Genomic DNA, 19239 nt, shown 5'->3' with positions numbered 1-19239 from the left:
TTGAAACCTTTTTTTTTAAGTTTTTTTTTCAATTTGTCCTGATTAATCTTTTCAATCTTTTCAAAATATTCATTTTTAAGAATTTCATTTCTTTTTTCATCAACTTCAATGAAAACCTGACCATCAAAGTACTGAATTTTTAACGAGAGATCCCAATATTTGGCATTGTTATAAGGTATCATGCATAAATTTACTAAAGTTCCTCGTTGGGCTATAATTTGTGCCTCAATGGGTTTGCCATCATTTTCATTATTTTCATAATACATTATTGCATTCAACAGGTTATTTAACGGAGTTTGAAATTTGATGTCTTTATAGTTTTTCTTGTACAAACGAAACCCGAAAGCTAGATTAACTTTTTGATTTAACTCACCAGGACTTGGCTCATCTAAATAACGCAGTGCAAAAATTTCATTAATTTTTTGTTCACCAGTTTTTTTAGTAGAGTATACCACTAGTTCTTCTGGAATTGAAACTTTCTTAGCAATATGTGACTGTTCTAGAGAAAGATATAGTTCTTTGCCATCTTCTAAAGATAATTCCAACTTTTTTGAATTAAGAGCCCTCTTATTCAGTTCTGGTGCTGATGATGGAATTGTTAGAGGTGGAGCAACAGTTGTCAAAGCATTTGAAGTTCCAATATTCTTTTCATTGTTGTTTACAGATGAAATAGTTTCATTTTTAAAAGTTTCATGTTGATTCTGAAGTGATGTTTTGTTATTATTTGGCTCCTTATTTTTGGGTTCAATAGGATTTAATTTAGTTTGGGGGGGGGTTTGACTGGGCTTTGTCTAGTGCTTGATGACTTTTTAGATTTAACAATAATAGAAGCAACTACTAAGATTGCTAATAATAGGGAAATTTTTGAAGTCATTCTTATATATATTCTTAAATTGATAAAGTGAAATGGGGTTTAAAATCAAAAAAAAAGAGGAATCATTTGACTTTTTAATCTTTTTAAAAAATTGATGGCTTGGTAAAGTTTAAAAAAAATTGATGATACAAATGTTTTTTTTTTTTTTTTTTTTTTTTTCAAATCATATCTATTTACATTAAACAATATTACTATACATAATCTTGCAAAGATTTTCTCCATTCAATAAACTCACGGAGAAGAAACCCTCTGGATTTAAATTTTTTGATTAAAGTCATTTCGGAAGTTCTTTTGTTATAATGAAGTGTCCAAATGATGAATTTCCCATTATTCATATATCCATTATCGTTTGCTTCGGACAAAATAATATCTTTTATCCAAAGTAAAAGGTTTTCATAGAAAACAGCCATTTCTTTTGTTATAGTATCGGAGCAATTTACAACATCCAGAAGAAGCTTTTTCAAAGAAAAAAAATTGTACTTTTCACCTTTGTAAACAACATTGCTATTTACATATGTATTTGCATAAAAAATATTCTCTGCTTTTGCCATTGTAAAAAAGGAAAAAGTGTATGGTACAGTTTTTGGATCTAAAAGTCTCAGTAACATCCCATTTCCATCGCTATCAACACAATCAAATTGAAAATTTCCAACAGTGGAAATAGTACCTATACCACCTCTATTCAAATTGAAATATTTATATTCATTTTTACTACTAGTTGTACTAGTTGTACTAGTTGAAAAAAATTCCAGAAAACGCTGTTTCTTATAGTTCTGAGAAGAATCAGTGGTAGTTTTATTTTTATCTGCAGGCTCCATAAAAATCTGGTCATCAAAAACCTGTATGTTTAAATCCAAAGTTTCTATAGTTCCAGAAGGAATTGCATACAACCTTGCAAACAATTCTCCAGGCGCAAAAAATTGGCCGCATGTTTTTTTCATGTTTGTTTTCTCGTGCTGAATAAGTGCTCTTAATAAATCATCAATATGTGCGCCATGTGTACGTCTTGAAAAGGTTTCCCTATTGTAACCTTCCATTAGATCAAGTTTGATCGCTGGATCAGTTTTTAAAGGGTTAATAAATGTGTTCTGTTCTATTGCACTAGCAAAATGAAGACTGTTTTGATTATCGATAAAGTAGGGCAATATGATCTTTGGTGTATGACATTTATTAACATAATTTTCGGGAATAGTTGGCATAGTACTAAGTGTATAAGAGTGCTTATTTTTCATGTATACGCTTGGGGTATTTTCATTGAAATTTTCTGTTGTGGTTGGTATTGATTCATCAATACTTAGCGGTTCTTGATTATTTTCAGATGGGTTAACTTGAGAGTTGGTCGTATTTTTTTTAAGTTTTTTAGGCTGAATGCTTTCAGGTAGCTCTTGCAGTGCATTTTGAACACCATCAGACTGGAAATTTTCTTTTAATGATATGTTGCCAGTTTTTATAATGGTTTTTAGAGGTGAAACAGCTTGACAGTCAACATTTTTTAAGGGTTGATAATTGGATGAAGCAATGTTTTCCAGACGTGGTTGATTATTTTCATGCGGTAGTTCACTTAGACTTTTATTTTCAACAGGCTCAGATTTAATATTATTAGAAGTTGCTAAGGATAGGGGATGGGCAAATCTAACACTTTTCTTTGGTTTCAAGGAGTTGGATAAAGTAGAGGCTTCATTTTGACTGATCAAAATCTCTGAAGACTTTCTTAAAATCTCATCTTCTCTTTTGTAAGACTTTTTAGTTTTATTGATTATGGACTGTCGCTTTCGCTTTTTACTTTCGCTGAAAGTTATGCTTAGTCCAGCTATTGCTATTAATGTTGAGCAAATAACTGCAATCAGAGGCATAACGTTTTCAAAAAAAAAAAAAAAAAAAAAAAAAAAAAACCAGCAGTCTATAGAAAGAGAACCTTTTAATGGAGATATTTAAAAAGAAGAAAAAAAAAATAAGACAGAAAGGAAGAAAAGAAGAAAAAAAAACGAGATAATTTTTTATCAGTTTAAGAACACCAAGATGCGGGGCTTCCTTACCCAAGAAATAGGGTTTCAAGTCACTGAAACGGGACAACAGCAATAAACTTTAAACCAAAAGGATATTTTAATGGTGAATATTCAAAAACAAAAAAACAAAAGATAAAGCAGATAAGACAATTTTTTTTTTAATTTATTTTGAACAAACAAACAGTGATAATCCACGATACTGAGGGAAAAAATGCCGCGGGTTTGATAGACATTGAACAGGTTTCTTTTTTTTCTTCCCTGTCTCGTGTTTGGATGACACGAAAGTATGTTGCTATTCGAAAGCCGCATTTAAGCGGCTTTAAAATATATATATATATATATATATAAATGACATATACGGTACGTATTCCTAAAGTTCTAGTTCTTACAAACCATAGATGTTCACCAAGTAGAACCACCAGAAATATCTACATATCAAAAAAAAAAAAAATTTCCATCTCGAGGTAGGAAAACTTTGTGGAAAAAGATAATGTTAGTTTTTTGTATGCAAGAATTCATGCTGATATCCTCCATAGAACGGCTGAAGCACCCTGTTTGCGAGGGGAGGTTCTTTCGTTACACACTAATACCTAATTAGGGTTGAACAATGAAAAATGCCATTTATTTTCCAAGCACGTACTCACGAGCAAGTATAAAATGAAAGAAGTATATCATTTTTTTTTGTTTATCATTTTATTTTTTTTTATAAATACAAACAAAAAAATGCAATCTACATTTGAAGAAGAAGAATCGCTGCTGTTTTTAGGCACTGAAGTGTCTGGTGCGGGTCATCAGAGCATATTACAATCTGGATCATCAGTCAAGTCCTACAATTCTTGCAGTGATAACAAAAGCACCGAGGAAGAAGAAGAAGAAGAAGACAGTGATGATGATGACGAATACGTTAAAGAATACATTCCTTCTATACCTTGGTATCGAAGACCGTCCATTCTGTTTATCTTACCAGTTTATCTGGTTGCAGCCATTGAATCTTCCATGTGAGTGTATTGCCCCCAAATTTACAATGAAAAACGCTAACATTTAACAGGTTGAGTCCCGTGGAAATGAAACTCAGAGCACAGCTCATATGCATGCAAAATCCCAAACACCCAATTACAGACCCAGAGCTATGCTCATCATCAACAATTGCACAGACCAGTCTTTCTCTTTTGCTTACTTATTGCAAGTTTGCAACTGGACTAACCAGTCTTTTTTTCATTCCGTACCTATGCAATTTATCTGACCGAATTGGTCGCAAAAAAGTTCTGGTTATTATCCATATTAGTTTGTTTGTTTCTGTGTTTATTGTTTATACCAACTGGAAACTTCAAAAAACACTCAACTATCATTTCCTAATAATTGGAGCAGTTTTTGAAGGTGTGGCCAACCCTATTGTGGTAATGAATCTTTTGTCAGCATATGTTTCTGATTGTATCATGCATAATCATCGTACAAAAGCACTAGCCCAGATCTTTTGTGGCACAACGTTGGGTTATATTTTGGGACCTATTTTAGGAAGCCAAGTGTATGAACGTACTGGACACAACATTATTGCACCATATACTGTATGTTTGACGCTGATTGGAATTTCAACTATTTCAGTATTGTGGGTTTTCCCAGAATCGATAAACCCCAAGGTTCAAGAGCTGGCCATATATCGATACAAATGGGAGGAAGATGCTTACAGTAGACAGACGACTACTGGAGTCAAGAATTTTGCTAAAAAGATAGCCAGAACAATCAAGTCTGCCATCGTTAAACCATACCAGGATATTTTTGATATTTTGAAAAGATGCAAATCTAATACTGATCGCACAAACCTTACAAATGTTGTTATTATTGACGTATTGTTTGCCATCCTATCGTACGGAATCGATGCAATCACCATCAACTATTTAATGTACAAGCTTAAAGTGACTGTATCGCAGCTCGGAATAGTTATTGCTGTTTCAGCAATTCTCCGTGTGGTATCACTTGGGTTATCGCCACACGTTGGCGACTTTTTAGGTTGGGTATCTGGGGCCACAAAGAACCAGAAAGATGGAAGTAACAATAAAATGAGAGTACAAGATGTATATGTGATGCGTCTGGCAAATATAATTGAAACATTTGGTCTTATTTGTCTTGGAATTTCTGGAGATAGCACTCGGTGTGCGTTTCTGGGGATTTGCTTAATTGGGCTTGGAGTCATGTCGCGGCCCAATGTGCTGGCAGCCATGATCAATGTATGCCCACACGGGGACATTGGCCGCTTCATGGGTGCTAAAGGCCCATTAGAAATCCTGGTAGCTGTATTTGGAGCATCTTTTTTACTTTGGGTATATGGTCAGCTTGTTGCATGTGGTGGGGAATCTTCTGTATTTTTTTTGGCAGCTGCCATGTACTCGGTGACGATATGGATTTCATTTAGAATTGAACCCTAACCACTATTGAATTTTTTTTTAATATTAATTTTTTATATTAATTTTTTTTTTTCTTCTTCTACACCCTTGCGTATTCATTTGATATATACAGTTTAAATAAATAAAATTCCAACCATACACACTAATGTCAGCTGCTGGGTTTACTGTTGTTAAAGAATCATCCAAATCATTTGCGCGTCATGGCGTGTACTCCTTTGGCTCTGGTTCCAAAGCTAAGAGTATTGAGACACCTAGTTTTATCATGCCTACTTCTCGAGGTGTGATTCCGCACATGACACCAGACCATATTGAGAATAAGACGGATCTTTCTGGTATTACAGTTGGTGCCGAGGATTGTATGTGATTAGAGCATCGTATTAGAAAAAAAAGAAAGGGCTTTGTACTAACACGTCTACAAGGGCTAGAGAAGCTTCCTGAGGAACCCCCATTGCTCAAATATACTGATGGCCCCTGCCGCGATCTTATGAATATGCCGACAGATCTTCCAGTTTTTGTTTCGGTAAGACGATCTGTTCCCGTACAGCTTGTAAAGTCGAACGGTGATAAGTACGTAGGTATTATGACATCTGAGGGTGCACGCGAGCTGAAGCTACAAGACTATTTCCGTTTTGTGTCAAAGTTTGAGCCCGATGCTGTGATCTCGGTGGCTGATTTGCCTTCATTCTCGCAGCAGAATCATGGTGAATGTGGAAATGGAGAAGATATTGCGCGTGGGCTGATTCCTCGACCTGGTGGGAACCGTGTCAAGAAGATGGTTTTCAGAACTGAGCGATGGATGGAGAACTTACAAGAATACCTAACTCAGCACTCATACAAGCCGGCAGTCTTTGCACCAGTGTTGCCATATGTTGATTTGAGAACTCAGGGTGCATACATTGATTATGTTCAAAGTCTGAATGAGAGTGGGAAAATTTCAGGGTTGACACTATGGTCATACTTTGGCAACTCCAAGGACCGAGAGCCTTCGAATGGGGAGGGAGCAAGCGAGGAAAAGCAAAATACTTTATGGAGTAACGTTGTTGATGCATTGAAGGAGCGTGGGCTGGATAAGCTTGTGAGATACAATAATGCTGTCTTGGAGACTCCACACGACTTGCTTGATCAAGTTATGCGGAATGGCAGTGATTTATTTAATGGAGACCTTGTGACTCAGTATACCAATGCTGGAGTGGTTCTTGATTTTGTTTTCCCAGCCAAGCCTGAGGATATTGCGAATGGAACTATCAAGGAGATTGGTCTTAATATGTGGGACGCAAAGTATACGACAGACATGTCATTTCTTGGAGAAGATACACCCAATGTTACAGGGACCCACAACCGGGCGTACCTTCACCATCTTTTGGATGCACATGAGATGACAGCATGGGTTCTTTTGCAGATCCATAATCTGCATGTATTACGGATATTTTTCAATGGAATCCGGGCATCTTTAGCGGCTGGGACTCTTGAGAGTGATGTAGCTGCGTTTTTACAAGTTTACGGAGATCGAGTATCTGCATTACAGGTCAAGCAGAGCATCCATGGAGAGGAAAAGTCTCGGATGCCTAAAGCTCGCGCATACAACATTGGCCGGGAGGAGCTGATTGAGCGGACACGGGGGTCATCTGAGGGCCAAAAGTTGAATTCGACTCGGTGGAGCAAAGAAATGTAGATTTGGGGTTAAATGATGGAATAGATTTAGATTTAATAGCAAATTATTCAAGCAAAGCCGGGTAACGAAATTTTAATTTTTTTTTTTCTTTTTTTGTAGGAATACTAGGTTATTAATTTTTTTTTTTTTTTTCAACAAATTAATTATAATTAATAACAACATTTAAAGGGATCCTAATCACGACATTTAACTTTACTTCCACGTTTCCTCAAAAAAAAAACATTTAACATTACATTCATATATATATATACAATCACACAAATAAAAATGGTTGTTTTAGTTTCAGCAGATGATGTCAAGTATACGGTCGACAATAAGACGGCCTCGCGAAGTGTACTTATTAAGAATATGATGGAAGGTGGGTAAAACGAAAAAAAAAAAAAATAAAAAAATAAAAAAGTTTAGGAAGCAATATTATTATTTTATTTTATTTATTTTTTTTCAACTAGATAAAACATATGCTAACATATAAATCAGACCTTGGAGATGATACTGCAGAGATTCCACTGCCAAATGCTACTTCGAACGTGTTGAAGAAGGTGATTGAATACTGCGAGCACCACAAAGATGACCCCATACCCCATGCTGACGAGGATAGCGAGCAGACTAAGAACGCCACTGACATTTCTGAGTGGGATGCCAAATTTTTCCAGGTAGATCAGGAGTTGTTATTTGAGATTTTGCTGGCAGCAAACTACCTTGACATTCGGTCGTTACTTGATGCTGGGTCCAAAACTGTGGCCAATATGATTCGTAACAAAACCCCCGAAGAGATTCGCAAGACGTTTAACATTTACAATGACTTTACACCTGAGGAGGAACAACAGATTCGGCGCGAAAATGAATGGGCTGAGGACCACTAAGTAAAGGTTTATACTGGATGGTTGTATTTAGGCTTTTATATTTAATGAATTACGACGATTTTCTCTTTTACAATGGATTTCAAACGTACTGAATTGATTGATTGATTGATTGATTGACTGATTGACTGATTAATGATGATGATGTTTGGGTAGAGTGGAAGTGTCGTTGGAAGATATTTGTGTGACATTACAACTGTAGCGGCTTTGTTGTTTTTTGTATGACAAAAAAAAAAACAAAAAAAAAGCCAGATGAGCCTTTTTTTTTTTTTTTTTTTTTTTTTTACCATCGTACAGGGCAAAAAAAAAAATATTATTATTATTGTTATTGTTGTTGTTGTTGTAAGGAGGGGGAATTTTCTGAGAGACTTTTTTTTTTTTTTTTATATATATGGACATTATTAATTAACAATTGTATTCATTCCAACAACTACACCAACGAACATAATCCTCCTTTTTTTTTTTTTTCACTCAATACCACCAAAAAAATTATCTTAAATATATATATATATATAGGTGTATTTAATTAAAGAATTTCAAATTACACCTCAAAAATAAAAATATAAAAAAAAAAAAAGATATTCAGCAAATATCTTAACAATGTCGGATCTTTCTCAGGTGGCCTTTAATTCAGCGCGCGATCTACGGCCTCCCAAAGAAAGTAGTGGCTCTGGAGTGTCTGATAAAATCTCTCGTCTCAAGTATGTGATATTCTTTAAATATAGACGTATAACCATGATATTAGGTTATATAGTAAAAAATAAATATATAAATATATATATATAAAAGCTTATCACCAATTGGCAATAATTCTTTTTTTCTAACAATGACTTTAAAGAAATAACCATCTTTCCCGAGTCAGGTCTCATGGAAATAATAATAGTAGCAACCACTTGGCAACAATTGTCAGCAAAGACGGCATAGACAGCTTAGAAACAGACACTGATTTGAATCAGAATGATGTTTCTGGAGACACTCTTTTAGGCACCCCACTGAAAAAGTCCAAGTCAAACTCAAGCTACATTTCTGTCAAAGAAGCCTCAAGACCTCCTATGCCTCCCCTTCCAGCAGCTACTCTGGCCCCACCAGATACTGGAACTTCCTTTTTCTCTTCTGTTCTTTCAGCTGCTGGGAACGTTCTTCGTGGCACTTCATCTTCTCACGGCTTAGAACATAAAAGGTCTCTTTCGGATGGTACTTTTTTCCGTCTCCACGATACTTCTTCATATTACCACAACAATGACTTGAATAAGCGTTCTCTCGATGATCTCACCGACTCAAGCATGCGTACTACCGCAGAGTCAGATACTGCCTCGGCTTTCTCTGGAGTGCCTGAGCTGCGTGTCGAGCCTGCCCCTGCACGACCATCCATTGATACAATTGGTCATGGTGAATTGTCGTTAGAAGCATTAGGTCTGACGCCGGTTTTAACTGCGCCGCCTCAAGCCGCAACCATGACATTTCCCTCTGCTTCCGCGCAACCAACTGGAATTCCAATTCTTAATCTTCCAGGGCGCGGAGCGGATGCAAACAATTTTGGTCAACAGGGGGGAGGATTTTCAAATACTCAAACTTCCGCGGGTAACCGATCATCCGGGACATTTATTCCTCCGCCAAACCATGTTGTTTCTGGTGGTGGTGGTGGTAGTGGGTCAGGACCTACAGTTATGAGCTCCATTCCAGTTGCTCCTCCTCCTGCAGCTGCTACCGCAATCTCGGCTACGCCTAGCCAACAATACTACCACAGCCCCCAACTACAAGGTGTATCGTCTTCATCAGTACCTCCAATCACAACAGCACCGGGTTCAGTAGGAACAACAGCCGGAGATGTAGCTACTTCGGATATTCCAGTACTTAATATTCCGGAACTTGTTGTTCAACAACCGGAACGCACCTCAACTCCGCAATTTACTGTGCAGAATCCGGATGCCAACCTTTCTGGCTTGAACCTTAATGTCACTGATGCATCAGCTGCTGCGCCCAAGAAGCACGACGACTTGCCACTTTTGAATCCCATCACTGGGTTGCCTGGCCCCTCTTCTTTATTTTCCCCCGACCAACAACGCCAACCTATTTCTTCTTCTTCCACCATATCTCGACCAACTTCTCCAGCTAACCCTTCTGGAGGTATTTCATCTGCTATCGCTGCCTCTTCTCTTGCAATGGCTTCCGCAGCTCTCCCTATGGCTACGGACCAAATTACTCACAGCAAATCTTTCAGTGGTCCTCACACTCATTCCACTCTTGCTACCAGCAACTCATTTCGTCGTTCTGCTCGCGACCGGTCATCGCTTGACGGAGCGATTGTTCCTGGAACAGTTACTAGTTTTTTGCGCTCCCCCTCTGGATCTCTTCGTGGTCGGCGTAGACGCAAGTCTAGTGATATTTCACCTATACGGTTGAACACTTTAGTCATGGATAATGAAAAATCAGATGGAGACGATGTCGTCAACAATACTACTTCTGCTATGCAACCAGTGTCAACCAATACAATTCTTGGCAATCGGCGGTCAGCATATAAGGGCCATTTGGTGGGATTTGCATATGCCAACAAACGACGCAATCAAGAATTTCACCGCTTATTTCGATCCTTGCCACCATATGATCTTTTGCTTGATGATCACAGTTGTGCTCTCAGCAAGGACATTTTAATCCAAGGTCGCATGTACATTTCTGAGCACAATGTGTGCTTTAACTCCAACATTTTGGGCTGGGTGACAACGCTTGTCATTGGGTTTGACGAAATTGTTGGACTTGAAAAGAAAATGACTGCTGGGCTATTCCCCAATGGTATTACGATTCAAACTTTGCATAACAGGTACTCATTTGCAAGTTTCATATCTAGAGACAGTGTCTACGAATTTCTCATGTCTATTTGGAAACAAGCTGGTTCACGTGCTGAACAGAATGAATCAGGGTCGGGTGATGGCAATCAGTATTTGACTGAAGACAATGACTTTTCTGGAGACAGTGATGATGATAGTGACAGTGAAACTGATGATGACAATGAAGATGATGACGAAGATGGAGACTCTTCTGGCTACGAGGAGAGTGGATCTGATTTGTCATCTGTTTCATCGGTTGAGTCGGAGGATGAATTTGGAGATTCTGTACGCTCGCCACGGACCGCTACTGCTGGACACGAGGGTCCTAATGGTGGCGGGCGCAAGTCTTTCCATGATGGGAGGGAAAATGGTGGGTCTGAAGGTGCCAATGGAGGAGGTGAAGATGGTGGCAGTGGTGGTAGTAGTGGCGGTAATGCCAATGGAGGAGCATCTGGTGGTGGTGGACCAGGAGATGATGGGAATGGTGGTCGCAAGTGGCCTGTGTCCAATCTTGGGCCTGAAACACATGCACCTTCCAACCCCAATTATGATTACAATGCAGCTGGAGAAAAGCTATTATTGACTGAAACCATTAAGGCGCCGCTTGGGGTTGTTGTTAATTTACTTTTTGGCAATGACGTCACATGGCTGACCAAGTTTAACACTGACAATCAAAAGAATTTTGACCTGGCACATTTTGGCGCGTTCAGTTCTCTTGCGCCGGAGGGGTTTCGAAAGTACGAGTACACTAAGCCAATCAATGGGTCGATTGGACCGAAGCAGACGCGGTGCATTTGCACGGACAATATTGAGAAGTGGGACTTGGAGAGTCATGTTTCAGTGACGACATCTACACAAACTCCGGACGTGCCTAGTGGAAATAGTTTTTCTACCAAGACTAGATATACGATTTGGTGGGCAGGCAACAACCATACGACATTGATGCTAACTTACAAGATGGAATGGACTGGGCGCAGTTTGGTGAAGGGACTGATTGAAAAGGGGACGCAGGATGGTCAGATGGAGTTTGCTAAGGCACTTGTTGAAGAGCTTAATGGAACGGTCAAGGCTGTTGCTGGTCCCAAAGTTGGTGGAGCAGCGGCAGCTGGGGGCAAGAAGGGTAAGGCTGGGAAGAAGGTCAAGACCAAAGGCAAGAGCAAGAAGGCTGGTGCTGGAGAAGCGGAGGAGACTAGCAGGAGAGAACGGGAGAAGGCGGAGCGGGAGGCTAGAGAAGCAGCGGCTAGAAGGGCAGCAGCAGAGAAGAGTTATGTTTCGATTGTGCTTGATATGTTATTGTCGAATCCGATTGACATTGTTCCGATTCCCACGTGGGGGTTTGTGTTGATTGGTGTGTTTATTTTGTGGTTATTTGGAGCCTTTAGCAGTGGAGGAAGTAACAAGTATGGTCAGTATGACGACTTGGAAATTCCATTTTCGCAGTTTTTGGATGCTCGGTCTGGGCAATATGATATTGAGCCTGAGGGTCAAAGCCGGGCTTCATCGTGGTCATTTGGGAAAAAGACGAAGAAACAAGGTCGTGGAGAAGATGCTGGAGTCATGTACCCAATAGGTGCTTATGGAGCGAGACTTGCGCGGATCCGGCTGGAAGAGGAGTATTTATTGTGGAGTTGGATTGAGGACCGGTCACGGTTTTTGGGGCATGACAGTTCGCGACTTGTGGATTATGACAAGTTTGTGAAGCAGCAAGAAGAGGATACGAAGAATGGGGGTGGCAGTAGTGCAAGTGCAAGTACAAGTACAAGTACGAGTACAAGTAAAAGTAAAAGTAAAAGTGCAGTTGGTGCCGGTAGTGGTGGATATAGCAAGGATTTGAGAGTCAAGTACCGGGACCAAACGTTGAAGGAGGCGGTTCGGTTGACGGAGCTTCGACTTGCTGAGATTAAGCGGCGGTATGAAGTTTGAGAGTGTTATATACATATATAGTGAAGTCTATGAATGCACCAGGTGACATTTTTTTTTTTTTTTTTTTTTTTTTTAAACTTACTTGATGGTTATACAATATACAGAATACTTTGGAAGAATAATAAATAATAAATAATAAATAATAAATAATAAATAATAAATAATAAATAATAAATAATAAATAATAAATAATAAATAATAAATAATAAATAATAAATAATAAATAATAAATAATAAATAATAAATAATAAATAATAAATAATAAATAATAAATAATAAATAATAAATAATAAATAATAAATAATAATAAGAAGCAAAAAAAAAAAAAAAGAATAGACTATTAAGCTATGAGAGGATCAGCAAGTTTCAAATATGATTTTAGTCGCGAAAGTAGTTTTGCTGGAGTGGCTGGCGCTTGCTGTTGTTGTTGTTGTTGTTGTTGATGTAGTGAAGAGAAGGCCGAACCGAGCAAAGAGCCGCTAGACGTTGAATTATTTGAATCAACGTTATTAATAGTATTTGTTATTGAGCTGGAATTTGAATTATCCGTGTCACTTGCACCAGATGTGATTTGCGCGGCTCCTTGTCGCAGTGTACCTTCAGATGTACCGATAGCCCATAGCTGCCCCTGCCGCTCCAGTCTGCGATTAGCGTTATTGATTGTGGTAGAAGAGGAAGGTTGGTGACTACTACTGTTATTACTACTGTTATTACTACTACTACTACTATTAATACTGTTACTAGTGTTAGCTGGATCGTCTTGTGTATTGGTGGCCACGAGAATAGGCGACCGGGACCGGGGTCTTAGTGCCGACACGGTTTGTCTTAAAGTTTGAACAGGTGAGCTTGATCTGGAAGAAGTGTTATTATTGTTATTATTGTTGCAACGGGTCCCGCGGCGGCTAATATTACCATAACCGCCAATGCCGGTGTGACGAGCACGTTGTGCGCCCGCGGGCGGGTAATTATAATAAGAGGGCGGGTAAGGCTGTGCGTTAATTGTGCGGCGGAGGAGGTTGTTGTTGCGAGAAGATCTTGTACGTGGAGGTGGGACGAGTGTTGTAAGAGAAGCAATAGAATCTGTAGAGGAAGAACGATGGAGTGGTGAAGATGAAGAGATGATTATAGAATCGACTAGAGTTCTGAGAGTATCTGAAGAACGAGATGGTGTGAGAGTTGAAGTCATTATAATGAAGTGAGGGAGGGGTTTATTTATTTATTTTTAAAGAAAAGAAAAGAGAAAGAAAGAAAGAAAGAAAAAAAAAAAAAAAGGACGAGGATTATTTTTGATTTCTTTTATAATAAAAAAAATTTTTTTTTTTTTAATTAAAATAGATTTTGGGGAATGGAATTAATTAATTATTGTATATATACCAAAATATGACTTTTATTTATATATATATATATATATATCGGCAGGCCCTGCCTATGATAGAAACTAAACAAAAATGTATTCTTTTTTTTTTTTTTTTTTTTTTAATTACGAAATAAATGTATCTTTTTTTAAATAAATAAATAAATAAATTTATTTATATATTAATGAAAATATTAAATGGAAAATATTTGCAATTTCATCATTTTTTTTTATTTAGAAAATCTCCAAAATTTCTAAATTTCCATTACAAGAAAATAATAAACGAAATCAATAAAATAAAAAAAAAAAAAAACGGTTGAATTTTAAAAAATTTAAAAAATTTAAAAAATTTAATTTTTTTTTTTTTTTTGTCACAAGCGAGTTTTTTTTGCTTGAAATTTATTTATTTTTTATTAAAAAAAAATACAAGCAAAAGTACTTCAACATAAATTTATATATAAATTACCCGTTTATTTATTTTATTTTATTTTATTTCCATCTTTTTTAACAGATTTTAAATCCAAAAGCAAGAAGCAAGAAGTAAGAAGTAAGAAGTAAGAAATAAAAAGCAAGAAGCAGTTACTAACAAATATAAAATAAAATAATAACAAAAAAAATAAAAAGATAAAAAAAAAAAGATCATCTGCTTTCTTTTCTTTTCCTTTCCTTTCCTGTCTTTGCTTGCTTTTAAAACCGTTAAATCTCTTTTTTTTTTTTTATTTTTTTGTTCGCCTTTTCGGGCTACCCACATCTTGCCAATTTTAAAGCCAAGCCAAGCTTAAATAATTATTTATATAATTATATTTTTTATTTAATAATAATAATCCCGGAAAAACCCTTGCCGCAATAAAATAAAATAAAATCCTCATAATTATAAAATTATAAAATTATAAAAAACCCCTAACCCACTCTAACATCCCGCAGCCCTACAAATACTCTCTACCCGTGCCCGACTACTAGCAATGTGTCCAGCACAATGCTCCAGCTCGGCGTCCCGAACATCAAATACCCTCCACCATCCTCTGCAAACCATCAATGATTCATCATCACCATCACGAATACCACCACCACCACAAATACTATCCTCTCCAACTACACTCTCAATAGCAGCACATGCTAGTGTTCGTCCACTATGAATCCCAGTTGCCCACAAACTGCCCGCGGCCGCTTCTAAAATTCTCCCCACCACACGACCAACCATATCTCTGCTCCTTCTTCCCTGTTCTTTCTCCTGCTGCCGTTCGGCCTTCTCCTTATCTCCAACATCAACATCAACACAAAGCCCAATCATCGCACAGTATGCAATAGCAAGTGTCACCGCACTCGCTCGCCCAGAACTCATATCGTACCCAAGTGCAGCCAGTATCCGAGGCTCCGCTTGTAAAATTGCACTTGAAGAAGGACGATTCCACTGAAAATAAGGCTTGATTGTAGATTCCCTCCCATTGTTAGCCTCACACAAGTGACCCACAGCAAGACTCACCGCCTGCGGCGAGGCACCGAGCTCTGGTGTACAGCCTGTAACTGTTTTAGCGGCTAGATATAAAGATGCAGCTGCGCGGGCTGCAACATTGTTTCGAATGCTCAATTCATCATTATTAACCTGCTCTTCTTCACTCGTAAACGGCCACATGATGACACCCCGATTAAATATAATAAGCGCCCGTAAAAGTGCTTCAACAGGCATTCGTAGAATTATTCCTGCTGGATACACAAGTTGGCAACTAGCTGCAACGCTTTCTTCTTCAAGCCTAGGGTTCACCTTTAAAGCTTCCCAAACGTCTTGGGATGTCGGAAGAGCCTCCGTAAACATGTCTGGCAACTCCTCTTCCTCATTGCTACTCATCATCACTTGTTTATTTTGGATTAAATCCAGTTTAAATATTTGATTGTTGTTGAAATTGTTGAGATTATTGAAATTTTTTAAAAAAAAATATATAAATAAATAAATAGAGATCCTCTTGTTAATTACAATTACAGTTACAAAAAAAACTTCACACAACAGCCATTTCCATCTTCTTCTTAGCCCTCTTCATCAACCTCTTCGAGACCTTACGCTGGTGTCGCACCCAACTCTTACGCACATACCTCTTCAAGTGCCGGTACCATTCAAGCACAGATGTAACCATCACCAGCAACAATACCCCAAATGCAAATGGCACAGCAATCTTCCAATACAAAGGTGTCCCAGCCTCCAATAGCGTAAAGTTCTCAAAGTTCATTCCAAAATACCCCGTCCAAAACGATAAAGGCATAAAGACTACCGTAACAAGTGACAACTGCTTCACACCATCACTGCTCTGAATCGATATCGTATTGAAAATCATATCAATCATATTCTTCGTATTGTTCCTCATCAAATCAAGATCCTGTGTGTATGATAACAAGTGATCAGAAACATCCGCAAGATAAACCTTGGCCACTGCCGAAATCCGACTGTTCCCAAAATATGAATTATTATCTTCATGGACTGTTGACGATGATGACCCCGTAGATGTAGATAATAAAACTGCTGCTGTTCCTGTAGAATTATCCCCCACCTTCCCCTCACCCTCCTTTTCATTATCTCCTCCTTCAATATTGTCTACTCCTCCCTCCATAGCCACTGGCCCATTCCCCACAACCCCAGACTGCGTGTGGTCTCTTAACGACTGAATCAGTGACGTAATTGGCACAATATTGTTGCGCAACAATGACAACTCTGCAGCCATCAAGTGCAAGTCCTGAGTATGCGACATGTTGGGCATCACCATAACATCCATTTCCAATTCAGTCAGCCGCCGCCGGTACGCCGTAATTATCGGCTGAGCCTGGTCAACAATAATATCTATAATGGCCTGCAGCAACATAGACGGGTCGCAAGACTCTCGTAGCATCGTAGACTTGGTCGATAACCGTGCAAGTAGCGGTCGCTCAATATCCACAGCAGAGTGCTCGAAAAATGAAATCACCGTTTGTTGATCAGTCAAAAATAACGACACTTGCTCAACACCAACCGCTCGTCGATATGCCGCCAGCGGCCGCTTCTTTTCAATGTAAACTGGCTTCTTCAAACTTGCAACGTACGGATTGTTCCAGTCATAAATTGTATTCGTAGGCATCTCAGCAATCTGACTTGACAATGGCTTATCGCTGCTCGCCGTAGATGAGTCGCTATCTCCGTCATCGCTAATAAACCCAGACCCTCCCACATCTCTTCGCCGGCCCATCGTAGACACTCGCGACCTAATTGGCCGCACACGAGATGAATTTCCTCCAGTCGTTGTCCCATTCGACTCAGCACTTTTTCTAAACCATCGTAAACGCTTGGCTTGCTCAGAGGAATCGTCTGGCTTGTATGAAATAAGCTTATGCAGTGGCAGCACGCAGAACGTGTGTGTTGGATACATGTCCACCTTAGTTCGCTGCGGAATGTCAATCATATCTTCAATCGCAAGACGATGCAGTTGGTACCGCTGAGAAATTGCAGAAATTGTTTCCCAAGATAATCCATTCACTGAAATCCAACGAACAGATGACCACTCAGGTCTATTGTCAAGATGATCATAAAAATCCTTGTTTTGTTCATCCACTCGAGATGATGGCGCCCCATTCACTCCAGGAGTCGTCTGCGCACTATTCTGCCACCATTGAGCATACAACGGAGCACTGCCAGGAGTATGCCCATCTTCTTCTTCTTCTCCATCTGGATGGTGCTCAGGAAGAACCTCAGTCTGAACAATTCGGTACCGAGACCCATTATAATCAACAATAGTAACACACGATCCAATGCTCTGCAAAATAACATCCGTCGTGCGGATATCAACACCAGGCTCCCACCCAGCTCGTCGTCGAGCTGCTGCTGCTGAAGCCATACTTGCAGAGTATCGACGGTGTGACTTTCTCCGCTTCCGGGTCTTCTTGCGCCTATTCCCATGCTCATCTTCAGCCCCACCATCACCTCCAGCTCCTCCCTCACTACCACCATTTTGCTTCGCATGTCGCCGGTGCCGTCTGTTAGAATCGCGCTCAGGCTCTTCAATTACAACATCACCATCTGTAGATGGTACAACTTTTTCATTCACCACTTCTTGCTCAATCACTGGGAACGCATGTGTTGACTGATACTCATGTGCATTTTCCCCAGGAATTCCATACGGTTTATTGTTTTCTCCTCCGGACCCACGCATCACTTCAGCTGACTTTCGTCGGAAAATCGAGTTTTTCGGGGGCTCTGCAGACCCTCCATTGGTAACTATAACCTCATCCTCCTCATCATCTCCATCTCCATCGCCATAACCTGAAGCTATGGCCTCGTCGTCACCATCATTCCCATCGTCCTCCATGTCATCAAATAAAACACGCGCATCACTGGTGCTTCCACGACTCACGCTTGAGCTGCGACCCACTGGCACAACATCCACATTGACATCCTCCTCATCATCTGTAAACTGTTCCTTACCACCCTCTACTTCTAAGTATTTTTCGTCCCCATCACCCGCTTCTTCTTCTTCAATAACAGTGGAATCATTATGAGTGCGCTCACGTTGTGCCCGACGAGCAAGAAACCTAAAGCGTTCACGATGCTCTTCAGAGCGCGATGCGGGTGGCTCTATTCCGCGGCGACGCCGTTGACGTCTTTGTCGTGAACCCAAGTTATCATCATTTGTGTCAGATGTGGGCGAAAGCATATGTGCAGCTTCAATCACTACACGAGAAAAGGCACGTACAAATCGTTGGGTGCCACCACCACCACCACCACTGTTGGGGTCCTCTGAGGTATTCTCGTTTGCAGCAGCAGTTAGTGGTCCCGGTGAATTTGGGCTCAACGGAGATGGTGAAGGCTGATGATCACCAGAAGATGCAGTAGCTTGGTATCGTTGCTGGTTGTTGATATAAAACGCAGTTGCACGTTCGTCACGAGTATAAGAAGCCGAGCCCGGTGGAGGTTGGACCGAGGCTTGTGGGCGATAAAAGCCATTATCAGAACCTCCGCGGGGGAAATCCTGGCTGCTTCTGCTGGCGTGCTGAGATGCATCATCGTCAGAATCGGACGACGATGATGGAGATTCTGAAGAAGTATCAGTAGACGAGAGATTTGAATACGAGTCGTCTGTTGAGTAAAATGTTTCCTCAAAGTCGCGATCAAACTCTCGTGCAGAGTCAAAGACAAACGTGCGTGAAGATGGAGCTGCCATGGTTCCGACTGTTTCTCTTTTTTTCTCTTAAAGGGTTCTTCCTCTTCTTCTTCTTCTGGTTCTTATTTTTATTTTTTTATACGATCAAGCCCCGGAGACTGAAAATCTTGGGCACATTGGTAGGGATTTGAAAAGATTCGTTGTTT

The 19239-nt window shown here is 39.4% G+C and overlaps 7 protein-coding genes across 7 annotated transcripts; 4 read left to right on the top strand and 3 right to left on the bottom strand.

Annotated features, from left to right (window-relative positions):
• Window positions 1-3603: 3603 nt before the first annotated feature.
• SAPINGB_P003463 (uncharacterized protein) lies at window positions 3604-5303 on the top strand (the record flags this gene model as incomplete). The annotated part of the gene is made up of 2 exons (XM_031998181.1): window positions 3604-3878; window positions 3929-5303. The coding sequence occupies 2 exons, from the start codon at window positions 3604-3606 to the stop codon at window positions 5301-5303; spliced, it is 1650 nt and encodes a 549-aa protein (XP_031854072.1).
• A 124-nt stretch (window positions 5304-5427) lies between these two features.
• SAPINGB_P003462 (uncharacterized protein) lies at window positions 5428-6954 on the top strand (the record flags this gene model as incomplete). Its single annotated transcript, XM_031998180.1, has 2 exons — window positions 5428-5638; window positions 5702-6954. The coding sequence occupies 2 exons, from the start codon at window positions 5428-5430 to the stop codon at window positions 6952-6954; spliced, it is 1464 nt and encodes a 487-aa protein (XP_031854071.1).
• Window positions 6955-7221: 267 nt separating this feature from the next.
• On the top strand, window positions 7222-7817 carry SAPINGB_P003461 (uncharacterized protein; the record flags this gene model as incomplete). Its single annotated transcript, XM_031998179.1, has 2 exons — window positions 7222-7312; window positions 7432-7817. 2 exons carry the CDS (start codon window positions 7222-7224, stop codon window positions 7815-7817), a joined length of 477 nt encoding a protein of 158 aa, XP_031854070.1.
• A 597-nt stretch (window positions 7818-8414) lies between these two features.
• SAPINGB_P003460 (uncharacterized protein) lies at window positions 8415-12562 on the top strand (the record flags this gene model as incomplete). Its single annotated transcript, XM_031998178.1, has 2 exons — window positions 8415-8515; window positions 8653-12562. 2 exons carry the CDS (start codon window positions 8415-8417, stop codon window positions 12560-12562), a joined length of 4011 nt encoding a protein of 1336 aa, XP_031854069.1.
• Window positions 12563-12902: 340 nt separating this feature from the next.
• Window positions 12903-13748, bottom strand: SAPINGB_P003459 (uncharacterized protein; the record flags this gene model as incomplete). Its single annotated transcript, XM_031998177.1, has 1 exon — window positions 12903-13748. One exon carries the CDS (start codon window positions 13746-13748, stop codon window positions 12903-12905), a length of 846 nt encoding a protein of 281 aa, XP_031854068.1.
• A 1078-nt stretch (window positions 13749-14826) lies between these two features.
• On the bottom strand, window positions 14827-15765 carry SAPINGB_P003458 (uncharacterized protein; the record flags this gene model as incomplete). The annotated part of the gene is made up of 1 exon (XM_031998176.1): window positions 14827-15765. The coding sequence occupies one exon, from the start codon at window positions 15763-15765 to the stop codon at window positions 14827-14829; it is 939 nt and encodes a 312-aa protein (XP_031854067.1).
• Window positions 15766-15910: 145 nt separating this feature from the next.
• Window positions 15911-19093, bottom strand: SAPINGB_P003457 (uncharacterized protein; the record flags this gene model as incomplete). The annotated part of the gene is made up of 1 exon (XM_031998175.1): window positions 15911-19093. One exon carries the CDS (start codon window positions 19091-19093, stop codon window positions 15911-15913), a length of 3183 nt encoding a protein of 1060 aa, XP_031854066.1.
• Window positions 19094-19239: the final 146 nt, after the last annotated feature.

Source organism: Magnusiomyces paraingens (genome assembly GCF_902498895.1).
Source record: "Magnusiomyces paraingens strain CBS 517.90 genome assembly, contig: contig3, whole genome shotgun sequence".
Classification (NCBI taxonomy): domain Eukaryota; kingdom Fungi; phylum Ascomycota; class Dipodascomycetes; order Dipodascales; family Dipodascaceae; genus Magnusiomyces; species Magnusiomyces paraingens.
Note: the sequence above shows the minus strand (reverse complement) of the source record. Positions and strands in the feature narration are given on the sequence as shown.